Here is a 19,165-nt window from a genome sequence, read left to right on the forward strand (position 1 = left end):
TTGCAGTCATGTCCCCGCCCCCAGGTCCGCTCCTACCCAATCCGGAGTCTCAACTCTGCATCCGTTCTCCTGACCAAATCCGTTTCTCAGCTCGGCTAAGCATTTCTGTACGGTCCCTTCCCACTTGCTCCGCCAATCGCTCGCCTTGGTCCCTCCCCCTTTGGCCCGTCCCCTCTCACGCCGCCAATCCGCGCCTTTTGTCCCGCCTCCTGGCCGCCGAGCTCGCCAATCCCTGCCTTTGGGAAGCGTGGCCTGGTATCCCGCAGCCCTAGCGGGTCGCGCCGTAGGGGGGTGGAGGCGGAAGTGGCGGCGCCGGCCCCGGGAGTAGGAAGGAGCCGGGGCTGCAGCCGGAGCGGAGCGGCTGCCAGCCGAGGAGCAGGCGCGGCCGCGGCGCCATATTGCGGCCCCAAGCGGCCGCGACCGAGTCATGGCCGAGACCTACGGTGAGGGTGGTGGGCCGAATTCGGGGTCTGGGGTCTGAGCCCGGGGAGGATGCGGCCTTTGGGGAATGGGGCGGGGCCTTATGCATCAGGGGGCGGGGTCTGGCATGGGGCAGGGCCTAGTGGATGCTGGGCGGGGTTTAGTGGGTCCGAGGCAGAGCTCCATCGATTTGGGCGGAGCCTGAGGGTCTGGTGTGTAGGTTAAAGAGATCTGGGGCGGGATTTGAGGGAGCCCGTCTTGATGGACCTGCGCAGGCCGTGAGGGAAAGGGTGGGCGGAGCCTGAGTGGATGGGGTGAGGCTGACTGTGTGAATGGCAGGGCTTGAGGATGGTGGGCTGCGAGAACCCCAAGGGGATGCTGTGGACCCTGAGACTGCTGTGGCTTGAGAGGTCCGCAGTGTGGTTGGGGATGAGTTGTCCTTGAATTAGGTGGTGGGAGGGACTAGTGGCAAGGGGTGGTGCTTAAACTTGAGACTAGGGGCAGTGCCTTGGGTAAAGGGAGGGATGGAGGGACCCAGAATTGGAAAATCTGGATGAATGGATGAAGAGGAGGTGGAAGGACAGGGTGCGGCAGAAACAGCACTAGTTTAAGAGTAAGAAGGAGCCACATTCCTTCAACAAGTAGGGAAAAGCCGAAGGAACAAGTGCAAAGATCCTGAGGCGGGAACCAGCTTGCCATTTTCAGGGAATAGACTGAAGGCCAGGGTGGTAGGAGGTGAAGTCGTGAGGGGCAAGGGCAAGCCTGTGGTCCTCGATAATGTGGCTTCTCAAGAGGCTTCAACAAGGTAATAGCTAAGCTTTTGAACATTGGAGCCGGTTGACCTGGGTTCGAATCCCAGCCCTGCCCAGCTGTGGGATCCTGGGCAAGCCAGTTAACCTTTCTGGCCTCATTTTCCTTATCTGGAAGACAGGGATACTTGTTAGTATACCTCCCTCATAGAGTTTTTCTGAGGAATAAGTGAGCTTGCTGTAGTAAAGAACTTTAGAACTGTGCGTTACATGGTAAGCACTGTATAAGAATTGTCTGTTGCTGTTGTTATTGTTGCTCTGTTTCTGCCTGTGTCTGTTTGTCCCCTTGTAACTGTGACGGTCTCTTGGTTTCCATCTTTTGCCCTCTATCATTCTCTCCGTACGGGTTTCCCTGATCTTGGCTCCATCTGCTCAGACTTCCTCTTCAAATTCCTGGTGATTGGCAGTGCAGGAACTGGCAAATCATGTCTCCTTCATCAATTCATTGAGAATAAGTGTGAGTTTCTGGGAGTGGTCCCGGGGGCACTGAACTGTGGGTGTGGGCATGGTGGGGGCAGGGGCAGGGCTGGCTGCCTGGCCCTCGTGTTTGCTAGATCCTCCCTGAGCCTCAGTCACCCCAGCAACGAGAATGGTTTTGTACAGACTGAGGAGGCCTGGGATCAGGGAATCTTCTGAGCCCCTGCACTGCCTCTTCTCTCCTCCCACTCCCAGTCAAACAGGACTCCAACCACACAATCGGCGTGGAGTTTGGATCTCGGGTGGTCAACGTGGGTGGGAAGACTGTGAAACTCCAGATTTGGGACACAGCCGGCCAGGAGCGGTTTCGGTAGGTGGGCCGGGCTCCCAAGGGAGGGGGGCAGAGGAGAGAGGAGAGAAAATGGGAGAGGGAGATGAGGAGAGAGAGGTGTGTGCAGTCACTTGGAGATCCAACAGGAGCACAGAGACATTGAGAGGGCAGGCAGGGCCAAGGGAGAGAGACGGAGACTGGGTACAGGTACCTTCAGCCAGAGAGAGCAGGGATCCTGGAAAGAGAGCAGGGATAGCAAGGGAAAATGAGGTTGAGAAAGGAGTATAATGAAGGGACTCACAGACCCTAGAGAGACTGCAATAGATCGACCCTATATAGGCCATCCAATAGATGGCTGGAAAGATGGAGACTTGTGCCCAGGGAGAGGCGCTTGGGGTGGGGGCAAGGGATAGACGTGGAAAGGGAGAGATTGAAAGAGAGGGAAACTGGAAAACAGGTACACTCTGAACGGGACAGAGAAAGACTGACACTGAGAAGAGCAAGGGAAGGGTGATAAACACAAAGAGAAACAGGTCAGAGCCAGAAACCGGGAGGGTGGGACAGGCAGAGCCAGACAGATGGAGAAATGGGTGTGTGTGGCAGATTGGAAAGAACCTTCAGGAAATGGCTGTAGACAAGGTGGTGGATGCATGGAAACCCTGAGCGTGAGAAACAGAGACAGAGAGAGGAGGGACATGAGGGAATCGAGTCCGTGGAGAGGTGTGGGCCCCAGGCCAGGGCATAGTAGCTGCTGAGTTAATATTGGTGCATTGATTCGCTGTGTGAGAGAGAGACAGGGCGAAGGGTATGCGGCTGGTGCTGGGTTTGCAGTACGTGCTCAGTGAATGCTTGTGAAATGACTGCCTGAGTTCAAGGGGGACCCAGACAGGTGACATCGAGATGCGCAGTCTGCCACCCTGGGAACAGGGCGTCCCTGGGACATGGCAGGAGAGGGACGAGCAGAGGTAGTTGCAGAGTGCCTGGCCAGGACTGGGCGAAGGGGAGGTGGCAGGAAATGAGGAATGAGTGAATGCACGAGAAATCAAGAGTGAGGATGAGAGAACCACAGGCAGAGCGACAGAGATAGACCTAGGGAATGAGAGACACATCAGAGTGACAGGCAGAAAGACACAGGCCAATGAAGAGATAAAGACAGGGACGCAGGGAGAGTCAAAGACAGGGAGAGACTCCGACAGAGGCAGGCGGACAGACAGCTAAGGGAGACAGAGATTGAGGGAGGCAGAGAGACCAGCAGAGAAGGAAATTGTGACACCAGACCACCGCCAGCTTTTGGGGGATGGGCCAGCAGTAAAGGGGGGGGCCTCCGAACCACCAGTCTCTCTCCGCAGAGGGGGGCAATCTCAGGGCAGACCCCAGCCTCGGGGGTGACTGGGTCCCCCTGGCCTCACAGGTCGGTGACACGGAGTTACTACCGAGGGGCGGCTGGAGCCCTGCTGGTGTATGACATCACCAGGTGGGTGATTCGGGGAGAGTGGGGCAGGGCGTGGGTGGGGCCCCTATCCTGTGCCTGCCTCCCTCTTTCCTCTCTCCCTTCTCTATAGCCGGGAGACGTACAACTCGCTGGCTGCCTGGCTGACCGACGCCCGCACGCTGGCCAGCCCCAACATCGTGGTTATCCTCTGTGGCAACAAGAAAGACCTGGACCCCGAGCGCGAGGTCACTTTCCTAGAGGCCTCCCGCTTTGCCCAGGAGAATGGTGAGGACCCTATGGTGGGCCAGTGGGGAAGGGGGCTCAGCAGAAAAGCAGGGGCCATCCACTGGGGCCCATGGGCCTCCGGGCTCTCTGTAGCTGTGCCTAGCAGGGGAATGTGGAGATTGAGAGGTCTGGGTTCAAATGCGAGTGTTGCCACATGTGAGCTGTGTGACCACTCTGGTCCTATTTCCTCATCTGGGAAGTGGGAATCACAGTGTTTCTGCCTCACGTAGTACATGATGGTTAAGGGGGTCGGTCCCAAGAGAGCCCCCAGCACTCCCTGGACTCGGGAGCGGGCGCTTGGTTAATGTTGGCTGCTAAGAAGCCTTCAACCAGTGCAGGGTGTTGGTGTAACATGGAGGTCGCAAACTCTGATGGCTCGAGGGGACAGGTCTGTTTTGTGAATAAGGGAAATAGGACAGGGTAGACCCCAAGTTAGCAGCCACTAGCATTAGGGGTGTGGACCAGACCGACAGCCACATCAAAAGGTGTGCGACTATAAACTCATTTGAGAACTTCTGTGTTGGCCAAACACCTTATAGCTCAGGGTCTGTCGTCCCTCCAGTTGGTAACCTCCAGGTTTGAGGATGTTTTGCCATCCTGAAAGATGTGGGCTTGAGTCCTGGCTCTTACGTTCTGTGAGGCCTTGTCACATGGCTAAAGGGCAAACTGTGGTGGGCCTGGGCCTGTCCTAGATGGTGCTGGGGACATAGCGTTAAAGACACCCTGGGCCCAGCTCTCACGGGCTCACAGTCCAGTGGGTAGGGAAGGGAGACAGGACCCTTTCCAGACAGTGACAGGCCAGAGAGGTCAGGGCCGGGAGAGGGGAGGCACAGGGGGCTTTGGGAGCCCAGGGGGCTGAGAGGGCACCTGATGCATGCTGGGAGGTCAGAGAGGACTTTTTGGAGGAGGAGGTGTGCAGGCAGGAACCACCTGGGGAGGGGGGCCCAGGGCAAGGGCCTGGAGTGAGGGCAGAGGTGGAAGCTTGAGGAGCAGAATGAGAGGTGGCAGATCATTGTCAAGGGGAGGGTGGGGACTGACCAAGGCCCTGTCCCCCAGAGCTGATGTTCCTGGAGACTAGTGCCCTCACAGGTGAGAACGTGGAAGAGGCTTTCCTGAAGTGTGCCCGCACCATCCTGAACAAAATCGACTCAGGTGAGGCCCCTGACTGCCCAGAGTGGGAGTGGGAGTGGGAGTGGGAGAGGAAGGCAGGGCCCAGGGGTCTCCAGGCGACCAGTCCTGACCTCTCCCCTGCACCCCCCCAGGCGAGCTCGACCCCGAGAGGATGGGCTCAGGCATTCAGTACGGGGATGCTTCACTCCGCCAACTGAGGCAGCCTCGGAGCGCCCAGGCCGTGGCCCCTCAGCCCTGTGGCTGCTGAGACGTGTGCTGAGCCAGGTGGGAGCCTGGGGCCCAGGAACGACAGGGGTGGGGTTCCGGCAAGGGGGGAATATGGAGCAGAGACACAGAAAAGGAGGGGCAATGAGAGAAAGAGTGAGAAAGATGCAAATACAGTCGAGTGAAAGGAGCCAGCGTCCTGGCCTCGGGGATGGCCTATCCATCTTGCCACCAGCTCTCTGCCCTGGATCTCTGACCCACCCATTCATAATTCAGCAAATATTTATCGAATGCCTGCTGTGTGCCAGGTCCTGTGCAAGCAGTGGGCCAAACAAACAGTCCCTGCCCTCGTGGAGCCAACATGCTCTTGGGAGGAGACTGGCAATAAACAAGACACATGAGAAAATGATATAGTAGTTAGGAAGATAAGAGCTATAAAGAAAAATAAAGGGAAAGTGTGGAGGGGGGAGGAGTGGAGATTTTCAGTGATGAGGGAAACCCTCACTGAAAAGGTGACATTTGGGTAAAGACCTTAAGGAGGGGAATGAGGGGGACATATGGGTCCCTGGGGGATGAGTATTCTAGGCAGAGAGAACAGCCAGTACAAAGGCCCTGAGGTAGGGGCATGCCTGGCCTGGTTGAGTAAGTCCATGGAGGCCGGTGTGGCTGGAGTGGAGTATGTGTGTGTGTTGGGGGGCAGGGGAGGTGAGCAGGAGAGAAGTCAGAGGTGGGGGAAAGCAGACAGGGCCTTGCTGTCCATGAGGAGGTTCTGGGTTATATCTCTAGTCGGATGGGAGCCATGGGAGGGCTCTGAGCAGAGAAGGGACAGGACCTGATTCAGGTATTCCTAGGATCCCTCTGGCCACATATAGAGGAGGGGGGCGGTGGGCAGGAGTGGTTGCTGAGAGACCAGTGAGAGACTACCGCAGAGTCAGACTGAGAGACAATGGTAGACAGATGGCGGGGGGGACGGGCAGAGGAGGGACTGAGACGTGGCTAGGTTTGTATCCTCCCTGGTCTCTGTCTCCAGTCTCGCCCCCTCTTGATGTAGCCACTGGGTCTTTCTAAAGCACAAATCTGATCCTGTCCCTCCCCCGTTTAAAACCACCCATGGCTCCCAGGGTCCATGGCACAGAGCCGAAGCTCCTAGCCTGGTGTTTACCCCTGCCAGCCTCACCTGCCTCAACTCACACCTCTCCCCACCGCTCAGGCCGCTGCAGCCACCCTGAAGTTCTTCCCGTTTCTCTGGGTCTTTATTCATGCTCTTCCCTCTGCCAGGAACACTGTTCCTTCCCTCTCTTCCCTCCTTCCCCTCCTTCAGGAAGCCTTGCTTCCATACTCCTTGCTGGGCTTGCAAGGTCCTACAGGATGAGGTCCCATCCCCATCTTTTCGAGAGTGTGTATGTCTTGCCAGTTCCCCCTGTGCTTCACGTCCCCCCCTCCCCCCGCCCCGCCCTGGCTTCCAACCATTGGCGGCTCCAGGGCGGCTGTGGGGAAAAGAGCTCAGACCTTGGATATACTTTGAAGGCAGAGCCAACATGATTTCCTGATGAATGGATATGGCATTTGAGAGAGAGGAGCCAAGGGTGAGTGTTTCAGGCAGCCCTCTTTCCTTCCATGCCTCCGCATCTGCTGTGCCTCGGCTCGGCGTGCCTGTCCTCCAGCCTCCTTTCTTCCGCCAACTGCCCCTCATCATCTGGTCTTTGCTAGAATGATTCTTCCTGCAGGATACCTTTATCAGCTTCCCAGTTGGGGTCACTACCTCTAGCCGGCTGGTCTCACAGCTGCCCCCTACTTTTTAAAGCATTCAGCTCTGAACACTTGAACATTATTGTGTTTGTCTTCCCCATCTGGAAGGGAAGGAGGTGACAGGTCAGAGATTCCAGAGCTGGGCTGCCTGGGTTTGAACTCTGACTTGTCACTTCCTACTTGCGTGACTCTGGGCAAATTACTTAATCACTCTGGGTTCTTGGTTTCCTTACCTGTAAAATTGGGGCTAATAATAGTACCTACCTCCTCTGGGTGTCGAGAAGATTAATTACATTAATTCATGTAAAGTCCTTAGCAGAGGGGCTGACGCTTAGTGAAGAAATGAGGGCTGGTTATTATTTTTCTTTTTACTATCCATTTTAAAGAGTCTGGGCTGCGTAGAAATGGATGGGTGTGTATTCACCTGAGGGCTTAGGATAGTGTCCGTTTCAGAGTTTGCCTTCAGTGAATCAAAGGTAATGAGACAGTGCTTTTTCAAACCTTGTTGACTGCAATCTGTAGGAGAAAATACATTTTACGCATCTCAGTCTGATGCAGTTACACACACATAAAGCTGAAACATTTTTATAGCACCAATATTCTTTGTTTTTTGTTATTTATCTAGGTGAAATTCACATGGCATACATTAGCCATGAAAATGTTCCAAAACATTTTCATTGCCCTAAGGAAACCCCATATTCATTAAGCAATCACTCCCCATTCCCACCCCCCATCCCCAGCCTCTGACACACACCAATCTGCTTGCTGTCGGTATGGACCGATACTCTTATGACATGACCAATACCCCTCTGATATTTTCTTTTCTTTTTTTTTTTTTTTTAAAGATTTTATTTATTTATTTGACAGAGAGAGAGACAGCCAGCGAGAGAGGGAACACAAGCAGGGGGAGTGGGAGAGGAAGAAGCAGGCTCATAGTGGAGGAGCCTGATGTGGGGCTCGATCCCACAACGCCGGGATCACGCCCTGAGCCGAAGGCAGACGCTTAACCGCTGCGCCACCCAGGCGCCCCATCCCTCTGATATTTTCTATTCTATTTTATTCTGTTTCATTGAAAAATTGGCCAAGGCCCACCACACTGATTTCCCAACCCACTAATGCAGTGCTACCCATTGAAATCACCTAGAGAGCTTTAAAAGAGTCTGATGCCTGGGCCTCACCCCCAGAGATTCTGAAGTGATTTCCAGATTTCTAGAAGCTCCCAGGTAATGCTATCTGTAGCTGAAGCAACAACCACTAACTGAAGGTGTCTCCTCAGTTTGGAAAACACTGGAATGAGCTAGGGTGATCCAGGAACAAGAGGGACACAGAGATACCAAGGTGGGGACGTGAAATTTAGATACTGAGATACCCCTCTGCAGACTTAAGGGGTCAGCCCTCTGAGACAAACAGGGAGATATGCAAGTACCCTCAGAGAGACAGCCCCAAATTACCTGCAGACAAGAAATAGAGAACCAGACAGTGTAGAAACTCTGGAAGAAAGAGGAAGCTATGGACAGACAAACACAGATAGGAGGGCAGGAAGATACCCAGAAATGAGACAGAGACACCAGCCAGGCTGACCCAGGGTCCCTTTAGTTCACCACACACTTTTCTTTCAGCTCACCCGTTCTCCAGGACCAGCCCTGCCCTTCTGGCCAGGGCCCAGACCCAGGCCCTGGGAGGCCGAGCCCCTCACCTGTCCTGGCCCCAGAGAAGCTGCCCCGCCACCTATCCCCCTTCCCTGGCCTAGTGGGGCCTGGCTGAGGGGCAAGACTGAGCCATGGGGGAAGGGGGAATCCGTACCTGCTGCTGCTTCCTCTGTCTTGGCTAACCCCTGTCCCCCCGGAACCCCTAACCATACTCGAAGAGTTCCCAAAGCCTGAGACCAGGGCATTTGGCCCCAGCTCCCTGCCATTGCGAGTACGTGTTATTTATTGCCCGGAGGCCTTCCCGTCCCCACTCCACCCCCATAAAGCATTGTTTACACCTGTGTCTTGGCCTCTCTTATTTTGGGGTGATGGGGAGGGAGGGGAGACAGAAGAGGTCCCTGATGGAAGAACCATGTGTCATGGTGTGTGGGGGTCATGTTTCTGGATTGGATATGGTGTGGAGGGGACACCATGACTCAGGTGGTGTTGTGGAGGGAGTCTGTAACTGCCAGTGTTGTGACAAGGCATGCTGGAGGCCCACCTGTGTAGCACTGATGGCCTGTGTTTGTGATGTGTGTGTGAATATGTGCTGATTGTTAGTGTGACACTGTTGCTTGTGACTACTTTGTGTCCTTGGCGATTGCATCCATGAGGCTGGTGGTGTTTGGGACCAAGGCCAGGGAATGAAAATTCGGGCCTATAGGTGATCTCCATGCATCTTTGATGCTTGGAGACCCCAGGCAGCGTCTGACTGTTGCATGTGTGACTGTGCATTTATGCCCCTGAGGTCTGTGTTTGTCTTGTGTGAATTTGGCACCCTTGATACAGCTGCGTGTGACCATAAACCCTGAGTATGCCCCCGAGAACTTTGTAGGCCTTTGTGCAACTGACTTGTGCATACTTGCAACCGGTGTCTATCTCTTTGTGTCCTGGTGAACTGACAATACAGGTACTCTGCCAGGGACAGGTGCAGCCCCCTCATGCCACCCCCAACTTCTCTGCCATCCCCAAGTCAGCACTAGCCCATCCACAGGGTAGGCCTGAGCCTCTGAGCGCCCCCACTCACGCCCTGGCGACGGTGGAGGAGCGAGGCATTTAAATGACCGCATCTGCATAGTCCTTCCAGGCTGGGTCACCCAAAAATGTTCTTAGACCCGAGGCTGTTAGATAAATGTCTTCTCTGCGTACTCTGAGTAGCTTTACTAGGTCGCTTTATTCAGAGTACCACAATTGTCCCGAAAGGGCAGGGTGGAGCGGGTCATACTGTGGCATCCCTTCCAGTCTGTCTTCCTCTCTGAGGGACGTTCCGCACTTTTTTCCCTCCGTCACAGAAAGTACTTAGGTAAATTACTTACTAATTTGCGCATTTACATACATTTCTCAACTAACTGCGCAGACATTTCTCTCTCACTGTCCTGTTCTTGGGCTTCGAGAACGCGGGGCTGTCCATGTAAATAACATCATTTGCATGCCGCTGTCCGGCCCGGGTACGCGTCACTCTCCGGGGCTAGGGACTCTGAGAGGGTGGGCCGGCCTATGCTAATTGTTTGCATGCCCCTCACACGTCGCTGGCCTAACTGCTGAACTCCCCCCACCCCTCCCGGATCCAGCCCTTTCTAACAGTCTTCCTCCTCTCGCCCATAAGGGGCGGAGTACAGTATGCAAATGAGCCTCACGTTGGCGACCGACCCATTTCCCCAATCTCGAGGGGGTGTGTTCTGAACTTCCTTGCACCGCCCCGCGCAGCTCGCGCCTGCGCACGCACCGTCTCCTCCGCGGGCGCGGTCACGTGCCCACCGGGCGAGGCGGGGGCGGAGCGTCGCGGGAGGTGGGGGCGGGGTATGGCGCGCTGTGCGGCGCTGGGCGGCTGGCACAAACGACGGCGCCGAGGCCGGAGGAAAAAGCTCGGTGAGGAGAGCTCGGGGAGGGAAGGGAACGGGGCGAAGAAGGCGCTCGAGCCCGGGCACTGGCGCGAGCCGGCGGGTTGTGGGGGCGCGCGCCTGCCCGGCGTGGCGGAGCGCGGCGACCCCGGGGAAGGAAGGGTGGGGGTAGGGTGTGGGGGAGGGAACGCGTCGAGCACGTTGAGTGCCGGCCGTTGGGGGGTTGGGGTGGGGGGCGGGGAGCGCGCGCCAGCCGAGGTGGGGGGCGCGGGGTCCGAGCCGTCCCTAGGCCCGGCCTCTGTCGCCTACAGAGCCCCGAGCCGGGAGGCCCACACCGAAGGGTCTTGGGAGGGGCCGCCTTCTCCCGTCCTGTCCCCGAGTGCGTGAATCCTCCCCCGCCCTTCCCCTCGTCGCCGTGGACCCTCCTCCCGCGGCTGCCTTCCGTCTGTCTGTCTGTCTTAGGCCCTCCCTTCCGTCTGGGTGTGTGTCAGCCGCCGGATGGCTTCCTCCCGTTGGGCTTAGGTTGACCCCTCCGCCCCGTTCTGTCCGGCTGTCTCAGGCCCGCCCTCCCAGCTTCTCCCCGGTCGGTTTTTCCGTCTCTGGGCCCCCCATTCTCTTTGTCTTTGGGCTCCCCTGTTTGCTCTGCTTGTGGATCCCCCTTCCCCCGTTCCCGCCGTGTGTCTCTGGAGTCCCCAGGCAGATCTCCCGCTGCCCACTGCTCCAGCATTCCTTTTCTACTTCAGGCCTCCTCTGTTCTTTCTGTTCGCTGTGTCTGTCCGAGGATGCTCTCCCGCAGCCCCCACCGCAGCCCTGTGTCTTCGGGTCATCTCCCCAGCCTCACTCCTCCTACTGCCTCCCTCACTGCCTCTTCTCTTCTTGATTGCCCCCCCCCCACAATTCCCATGGTCTTCTCCCCAACGTGGCCTTGCGTTTTGGGGGACCGTGTAGCCAAATCTGTCTTCCTCTTTACTGCCCCTGCCACCCCTCACCCCCTGCCCCGGTCGGAGTGCCTCTAGCTCTTCTCACTTTCTTTTTTTTCTTTCTCCCCCTTCAGCCACCCTGACGGGTCCTTTCCCAAGCCCTTAGGGGCAGCAGAGGACTTGGGGACCAGCGAGCACCCCCAGGGTGTGAGAAGAGCCTCTGCTGCCTGCCCTGCCTCACCCTGCCTTACGCCAGGCTCAGCCGCCCCGGCCCCCAGCTGCATCAAGTGGAGGAGGCGGAGGCGGAGGAGGGTGGCACCATGGGCCCGGGCCGTGCCCTCCATGCCCGGGGGATGAAGACGCTGCTGCCATGGACAGCCCGTGCCAGCCGCAGCCCCTGAGTCAGGCTCTCCCTCAGTTGCCGGGTTCTGTGTCAGAGCCCTTGGAGCCTGGTCGGGCCAGGATGGGGGTGGAGAGTTACCTGCCCTGTCCCCTGCTTCCCTCCTACCACCGCCCAGGAGCACCTGGTGAGGCCTCGGCGGGGAGTGGGACCCCCAGGGCCACAGCCACCTCCACGACAGCCAGCCCCCTGCGGGAGGGCATCTGCGGGCAGGATGGTGGTGAGCTGCGCCCACTGCAGAGTGAGGGCGCTGCAGCACTGGTCACCAAGGGGTGCCAGCGACTGGCGGCCCAGGGCGCCCGGCCTGAGGCCCCCAAACGGAAGTGGGCAGAGGATGGTGGGGATGCCCCAGCACCCAGCAAGCGGTCCTGGGCCAGGCAGGAGAACCAGGAGGCAGAGGCTGAAGGGGAGGGCAGCATGGGCTGCAGCAGTGGCAATGGCGAGGCCAGCGTGGGGCCGAGGGAGGAGGTGCTGCCCACCGCGCCTGAGCGCCTGGCCCTGGACTATATCGTGCCCTGCATGCGGTACTACGGCATCTGTGTCAAGGACAGCTTCCTTGGGGCGGCACTGGGTGGCTGCGTGCTGGCCGAGGTGGAGGCCCTGAAGCGGAGCGGGCGCCTGCGTGACGGGCAGCTGGTGAGCCAGCGGGCTATCCCGCCACGCAGCATTCGTGGGGACCAGATTGCCTGGGTGGAAGGCCATGAGCCGGGCTGCCGAAGCATCGGGGTCCTCATGGCCCACGTGGATGCTGTGATTCGCCACTGCGCTGGGCGCCTGGGTGGCTACATCATCAATGGGCGCACCAAGGTAAGGCTGTAAGGGCCTTGCATGGAGGGGGCCCCCCCAGCACCCGCTTGTTGGATACTTGGTGCTCTGAGTATCGGTGCCCTTGGAGATAGGCTTCTGGGGTCACAGAAGGATGTAGGCAGCTCCAGTGGAGTGAGCGTTGGTCTTGGAGTTTGATTTGGGCTCTCCCTACTGTGAGGATTTTGGGGGTCTGTGCACTTTCTCTTTCCCTGTTTGCCTCTTTTTTATCCACCTCTGTCTTGTCTGTCCTTTCAGTTGCCTGTCTTTGGTCTGTCCTCTGGTCTGTCCATTCTGTCTCCCAGGCAGGAGAACCAGGAGGCAGAGTGGGGAGGGTGGCAGTGGTGAGGCCCGTGCCGGGCTGAGGGAGGAGGTGCTGCCCACTGCTCTTGGCGCTGGACTACATTGTACTCCCCTGTGCCATACTGTGGCATCTGTGGGCAGGACAGCTTCCTGAGGGTGGCACTGGGTGCCTGTGTACTGGCGTGGGGGTGTGTGTGTCCTGTCCTTCATCTTTCCTGTGCTTCCCCATCCTAATGCCTGTCCTGTATCCTTCTTGTCTGTCCACCACTGTATTCTTGTCGGTTCTGATCTGTTCCCTTGATTCTCTGTTCTGTGTCCCTTCTTGGTACCTTTTTCTTATTTTACAGTAGTTATTAATACACTTTTTTTTTTGGAACCTGGGCTTTTTCAAGAATCTGCTGAAACCACAGACCCTCTTTTAAGAAAAATGCTCATTTGTCTAGTTTATGGGCAGTCATCAGCACCTCCTCAGCTTCCAGCTGCCCATTCGAGAACCTAGGGTCAGGAGCTCTGCACAAGACAGTGGTCTTTTGGGCTTTTCTGGCCTTCCAACACAATAATCCTCCTCATAGAGGGATGGGAGGGCTCTGGCCTTGAGTCCAAGGCTAGTGTCATTTGGCTAAGTCCCCGTAGGGAGTGCCTACTGCACACCAGTGATGCCTGGGTGATGGCAGGGCTGTTTGCTTCCCTGCGGGCATGAGGCTGTGCTCCTGATGTCTCCTCCCTCTTCCCTCTGATCCCATCTTGGGTTCTGCCTCTGTGCAGCTTCTGTCTCCGGGTGGAGCTGGCTCAGGGACCCAGGCTCCCTCGGGCCAAGGCCAGCATCCCCCCCCTACCCAGCTAAACTTGTCCTACTTCCCCCTCCCTCCCATTACTTGATAGCTGGAGAGCGAGAGGAGGCCCTTCCCTGGGCTTTGCCCCTGTGCAGGCAGGAGAGATGAGAGGGAGTCTCCCTGGCCACAAGGTGCTCAGCATCTTCACCCCAGGTCACCCATCCTTGCAGGAGGGAGTTTGAGGAGAGTCGTGAGAACTGAATGGCCCAGGGCAGCATGCTTTCCTCAGACTCAGTTTGCTCATCCATGGGATAAGAAAATCAGTCAAGTCCCCAGCTAGTCTTTGGCAGTTTTAGGAGGGGAGGGCAAAGTAGAGTGAGCAGATGTCTTCCCCTTTGGTGCCTTGGGATGTGGTTGGGGGCAGGGCCCTAGCGAAGACTGGGGGTTCGGGGTGTTGGGACTGTTTTAGCTCTGGGTGATTTCTGTTGTCCTGGGAGGTAAGAACAAACCTGGCTAGACTGAGAAGGGAGGGAGGAGCCAACCCAATCATGGGAGTTCTCAGACCCCCCCTCCCCCCACCCTGGTGAGACGCCCACTCCAGGCTTCCCCACCTTCAACGACCACCTCTGGACTCCCCCCCCCAGGCTCTGAAATAAGAGTGTGGGGTGCTGAGGTGGGTGATCACAGAGGTGGTGGGGGCAGATCACCAGTGTGGCTGGGGCCAGCAACAACCTGCCTGTTGGTCATTCCTGAATGGAGCTCCTGTGTTCTCTTCTAGCTGTCTCTAGTCCCTCTGCTCAGCTGACCTGCAGGTGGGAAAGAGTTGACTCCCATTGGCATCAAGGACAACCATAGGGGACCACAGGGGGGGCCTGGCTTGCTTGGTTGCCCCTTTAAGAGCAGCTTGGAGGTGGGGCCTGCTGTCATTGGCTCAGTCCCCAGATTCAAACATACTGTGTGTGTGTGTGTGTGTGTGTGTGTGTGTGTGTGTGTGTGTGTGTGTGGTGTGGGTGTTGGGGCTTTTGGCACATTGTCACCAATAGTCTTTAATTCTTTAGTCTCCTGGCTCTGATACTAGCTGCCCCTTCCCTGAGATGGCAGGGTGAAGAGTGGGCTTCCATGTCATTCTGCTTGTAGTCCCTTTCCTTTGTGGGGGCAGGAAGTAGGTGCTTCTCTGGGGCCAGAGGATGCCCCCCTCCGCACCAAGGTGTGTATGTGGGGGATTGATGGGAGTTTAAAGGGCTTGTTTCTGTGCCTAGCCTTCATGCATGACTCCCATTCTGCGCCAGAACACAGACGCTGTCCCTGCCTGCATAGTGGGAGACCCTGTGTGAGGATGTGCAGGGCAGGACGCAGCGGAGGCCCTGAGACCCAGAGGAGTGCTTTCCGTAAGCAGCTACTGCTTGGGTGCTAGGGAGACACGCCTGGCCCCAGGGGCTTCCACGGGACTGCCCGTTGGACTAGTACTAGGTAAACAAGTACCTGGACTGATCTCACCTTGAGAGGGGTGGAATGGAAAATCAGCCTAGATGCCTTCAGCTGGAGTACTCAAGGTGCCCTTTGATCTGAGATGTGAATAACAAGGAGGACCAGGGGAGGTGTGTTCCAGGCAGGGGCAGAGGCCTTGTGCATGAGCCTGGACTGGTCAGAGGGCAGTCAGGAGGCCTGAGAGGCTGGGGCAGAGTGAAGGCAATAGTAGTTGAGATTGGTGACCTTGGGGGCTGAGGCTGTGAAAATACGAAATTGATGTTTTGTATTTTCTCGGGGTGTGGTGGGGGTCTTGAAGGGATTTGAGCAATGAAGAGCTGGAGGAAAGGGTCTCTGGCCGCTGTGTGGAGATGGATTGTGGGAAAGAGGCTGCAGCACTGGACCCCTGTCCCCACCCCATCTTTGTGCAGAACCAGCAGAATCTTTGCTTGGATTCTATCTGGGGAGGGGTTGCCCGTCCTTCATCAGTGATTCACGGATTGCAGCCACCTGGGCTTAGCCACGTTCTTTTCTCCCAGTGAGGTGGTTGCTCAAGGCACTGACCCGTTTGTAGTGAGTGAACAGTGCAAAGAAGGTTCTCCTGAACCTGGGGGGGGCGGGTGGGGGCCAAGGTCTTGCCCCGGTGCGGCCAGAGAAGCATGGCTCTCCACTGCTGGGTGGCCTCTCCCGGCTGCAGCCCTCCTGGCCTCGTTCCCGGGGCGGGTGCTGTGGTGCTTCGGGTACACACACAGGTTTAATGCAGAGCTGCCCACCGCTCGTGGTGGGGGTGGGACTGGGGAGTAACGTGTTGGAAGCAGGCTGAAGATTGAGTCAAGCTGGCTGGCCTGGGAGTGCTAGGCCGGCCTCCTGTTTGGCAGCAGATGCCCATCTTTTTGATCAGGAATGTTTATCCCCGGCTGTGTTTTGGGGCTCTGGCCCACAGGTGTAGCTGAGCGTTAGTGGGGAGCAGCAGGTGGCCGTCTCTGGCCTGGAATGAGTGTGGGTCAAGGTATCAAGACACGTGGTCCAAGGAGCTGGAGGGTCTGCATGCCAGTACTCCCCTGTTTGCCTTATGCAGCCCTCCCAAGTGGCTCTGGGCAAAGAGTAGGACAGGGACTTTGTTTTTTAATGTCATTTCAGTCTGTGCCTCGGCTTTCCATCACGTGGCAGGCATTATGCTTGGTGCCCTCCATTTGTCTTCTTCAATTCCCACACTGCCTGTGAAGTAGTTTATCAGCTCCATTTCACAGATGAGGAACCTGAGACAGGAAGTGAAGTCTCCTGCCCGATGTTACAGCTGGTGTGGTAGCACTGGGCCTTGAACCTGGGAGTTAGGTCTGAAGGAACGCATGGGCCCTTTCCCTCGCTCCACATCCACTTTTCTGTCAGCTCCCTGATGTGAAACAGGTCCCGGAGCAGCTGGGGCCGAGACCTCCACATGGTCAAGGGGGACAGCAGCCACCAGGGAGAGGAGATCAGAACCCTTGGCTAGAGCTGTATAGACAGAAGCCAAGGTCTTTGGGGGCCAGGAATCACCAGGTCTGTAAACAGGAGGTGTTTATTAGCCTGTTTAACGGATGAGGCCGTTGAGGCCCATTCAGGTGATGGGACTGTCAAGGGCTACCCAGCAGGCTATCCTTGGAGTAGGGGCTGGAGCTCAGGATCTAGTCACACTCAGGGCTTTGGTACTTGTTCATATGTGTAGGAAACACAGCATTTGTTTAGTGGGGGTTCTTTGTAGTCAAGAACATCAGTTCTCAACATTGCTGCACATTAGAATTATTTGGGGGAACCTTTACAAATGCCAGGCTCCACCTTAGACCAAGTATTTTGGAACCTCTGAGATGGGCCTGGGCATCAGCATCCCAGGTGATTCCATGCTGAAGCCAAGGTCAAGAACCCCTGGTGCAGTGCTGTGAGGCCACATCCCTCCATACCAGAAAACATGTAAATTGGTTTTATTCTGAAAGGTCTGGTGGGGGTGGGGGTGAGGGTCAGGTTATCCTTAAAAAAACAAAACTCTTAGTTATTCATTGAGCCCCATATGGGTACCAGGCTCTGGGCATGTGTGTATGGGGAGTGGGCTATCAGGGCCCAAGGGCTGAGGCTTCTGACAGTTGGTGGCTTGGCTGACAAGGAGGTCTGGGGGCTGGAGCCCTTGGAGAAGTCCGGGGAGAGACGAGGGGCCAGGAGGGGTGAGAAAGAGGAGGTAATGGTTGCTTCCCCAAATATCCCTGCCTCGCCCCCTAAGCCCACTCCATCTGTCTCTGCCAGGCCATGGTGGCGTGTTACCCAGGCAACGGGCTGGGGTACGTGAGGCATGTCGACAATCCCCACGGCGATGGGCGCTGCATCACCTGTATCTATTACCTGAATCAGAACTGGGATGTCAAGGTAGGGGGTGACGGTGAGGGTGGGGGTGAGGCGGCTGCATCCACGCCATTTTACACTCCCAGCTCAGCTTCTAACATCCTTCGGTTCCTCTTCTCAGCCCACAGCAGGGCAGTGCAGTCCTGTCCGTCTGTGTCCCGTCCCGTCCCCCGCCCCGTCCGTCCGTCCGTCCGTCCCCCCCCCCCCCCCCCCCGTCCCATCTCCTGTCTTCTGTAGCTTTCTGCCTGGCTCCATGGTGATGCAGACTCTGGGCTGTCATTCATTCACTCTAAGAGGCTGAGTGGTGGGAGGGAGGGATATGTGCAGCCGCCATATCAGAGCGCAGGCTCCGGAGGGTGGGGTGATGCAAGGCAGAGGCTTCAGGCTGGACCCGCCAGCCTCTTGCCTCACCCTCTGGCCTGCCCTCAGGTGCATGGCGGCCTGCTGCAGATCTTCCCTGAGGGCCGCCCTGTGGTTGCCAACATCGAGCCCCTCTTTGATCGGTTGCTTATTTTCTGGTCTGATCGGCGGAACCCCCACGAGGTGAAACCAGCTTATGCCACCAGGTATGACCGATATTTGCGGGGGTGGGCTCAGGTGTCCTGCACTGTGCCAACAAAGTCGTGTCAGACCCCAGGAAGGGCTAGGATGTGAAGAGCTTAGAGGGGACTAGGTGGGAACAGAACCAGGCTCGGAAGGGTGGACTGCAGTGTCATTGTGGATGTGGTGGCTGGAATTGAAGAAAAGTGATGTCTAACTGCCCTTCGGGGCTGCTCTGATCCCCAGGTACGCCATCACTGTCTGGTATTTTGATGCTAAGGAGCGGGCAGCAGCCAAAGACAAGTATCAGCTAGGTACCTGCTTCCCAAACATCACCCCTCTCAAACCCTTCCTATTCCATGTACCTCACAAGGCCTCAAGTCCCCTTATCCACCTTGTCAATCTCTTCCTAAATTTTGCGACTCCTTTTTTCTCTCCTCTGGCCATCTTCCCTCGACGGCCCTCTCTCCTGGTAGCCCCAGCATGCGGTCCTCTCCTCCATCTTCCCATGTTTTTCTTGGCTTCTGTGTCCCTTCCCTGATGACTCCCTGTCTCCTCTTGTCTCACCCCTAGCATCCGGACAGAAAGGTGTCCAAGTACCTGTGTCACAGCCGACTACGCCCACCTAGTGGCCAGCCCCAGAGCTGCATGGACAGACAGCTTGCCCTGACTTCGGCAGAGCCTTTGGCCCCGTGCTGCTGGCGCAGCAGCCCACCAGTCTGGGTGCCTGCTCCTTTTCTGCCACCGCTGCTGCTTCCAGCTTTGCCTCTGTCCTGCCTGGTGTGGAGGGCTCCGTCTGACGCTGAGGACCAAGGAGGAGGAGAGACCTCTGCTGCCCTGTGATGGGGGCTGGGGTTGCGATCTGGGCAGGGGCCATTGCCGGGAGCTGACATCACTGGAGCTGGGGCCCTGCGGCTTGCCCTGTCTGGTTGTGCTCCTCTCAGACGTGGAGAGTTGGAAGGAGGCATTGCCACCTCCCACCAGGATGCAGGATGAGGGGTTGGGGATGTCATGGCCTCTTGCTGGCAAAGGTTTGTTGGGGGGACGGTTTCCCTAAGGCCCCCACGCCTCCAGCCTGGAATGTGAGGGGACTCCCCAAGCCCTGTGGCCATGGCACCTTCTGGACTAGGCTGCCACTGTGTGGGCAGGAGAAAAGGTGCTGGGAGGAGCATGGGCGTGAAGAGTCCTGTCAGCCAAGAAAGAAGTAAAAGTTTACCTCAGAGCTGCAAACATCTGCTTCTCCTGCTCCCTCTTACTGGTAAGGAGACCCATCCAGCTGCA

General features: G+C 57.1%; 2 protein-coding genes across 3 annotated transcripts; both read left to right on the forward strand.

The window, feature by feature from the left end:
• Positions 1-268: 268 nt before the first annotated feature.
• RAB4B (RAB4B, member RAS oncogene family) lies at positions 269-8,768 on the forward strand. Of its 2 annotated transcripts, none has more exons than XM_087870802.1 (8): positions 269-443; positions 1,606-1,686; positions 1,902-2,016; positions 3,389-3,451; positions 3,540-3,694; positions 4,751-4,846; positions 4,957-5,089; positions 6,557-8,768. In XM_087870802.1, the coding sequence occupies exons 1-7, from the start codon at positions 428-430 to the stop codon at positions 5,070-5,072; spliced, it is 642 nt and encodes a 213-aa protein (XP_087726928.1). In that variant the 5' UTR covers positions 269-427; the 3' UTR covers positions 5,073-5,089; positions 6,557-8,768. The 2 variants fall into 2 exon arrangements, with proteins under 2 accessions (XP_087726928.1, XP_087726927.1); XM_087870801.1 differs by having other exon boundaries at positions 270-443; positions 8,398-8,768.
• Positions 8,769-10,213: 1,445 nt separating this feature from the next.
• Positions 10,214-19,114, forward strand: EGLN2 (egl-9 family hypoxia inducible factor 2). Its single transcript, XM_045783704.2, has 6 exons — positions 10,214-10,335; positions 11,362-12,434; positions 17,249-17,368; positions 17,774-17,910; positions 18,131-18,198; positions 18,458-19,114. Exons 2-6 carry the CDS (start codon positions 11,598-11,600, stop codon positions 18,511-18,513), a joined length of 1,218 nt encoding a protein of 405 aa, XP_045639660.2. The 5' UTR covers positions 10,214-10,335; positions 11,362-11,597; the 3' UTR covers positions 18,514-19,114.
• Positions 19,115-19,165: the final 51 nt, after the last annotated feature.

This window comes from Ursus americanus, chromosome 21, assembly GCF_024610735.1.
Source record: "Ursus americanus isolate L20-20 chromosome 21, mUrsAme1.1.p, whole genome shotgun sequence".
In the NCBI taxonomy this organism is placed as follows: Eukaryota; Metazoa; Chordata; class Mammalia; order Carnivora; family Ursidae; genus Ursus; species Ursus americanus.

Bases quoted from the DNA above. Each gene is read 5' to 3' on its own strand.
- RAB4B (XM_087870802.1), top strand. The intron at 3,695-4,750 runs GTGAGGACCCTA...CCTGTCCCCCAG, and splicing joins CCGCTTTGCCCAGGAGAATG to AGCTGATGTTCCTGGAGACT. The intron at 4,847-4,956 runs GTGAGGCCCCTG...GCACCCCCCCAG, and splicing joins CCTGAACAAAATCGACTCAG to GCGAGCTCGACCCCGAGAGG.
- EGLN2 (XM_045783704.2), top strand. From the start codon at position 11,598: ATGGACAGCCCGTGCCAGCCGCAGCCCCTGAGTCAGGCTCTCCCTCAG. The intron at 17,911-18,130 runs GTATGACCGATA...TCTGATCCCCAG, and splicing joins AAACCAGCTTATGCCACCAG to GTACGCCATCACTGTCTGGT. The intron at 18,199-18,457 runs GTACCTGCTTCC...TCTCACCCCTAG, and splicing joins CAAAGACAAGTATCAGCTAG to CATCCGGACAGAAAGGTGTC.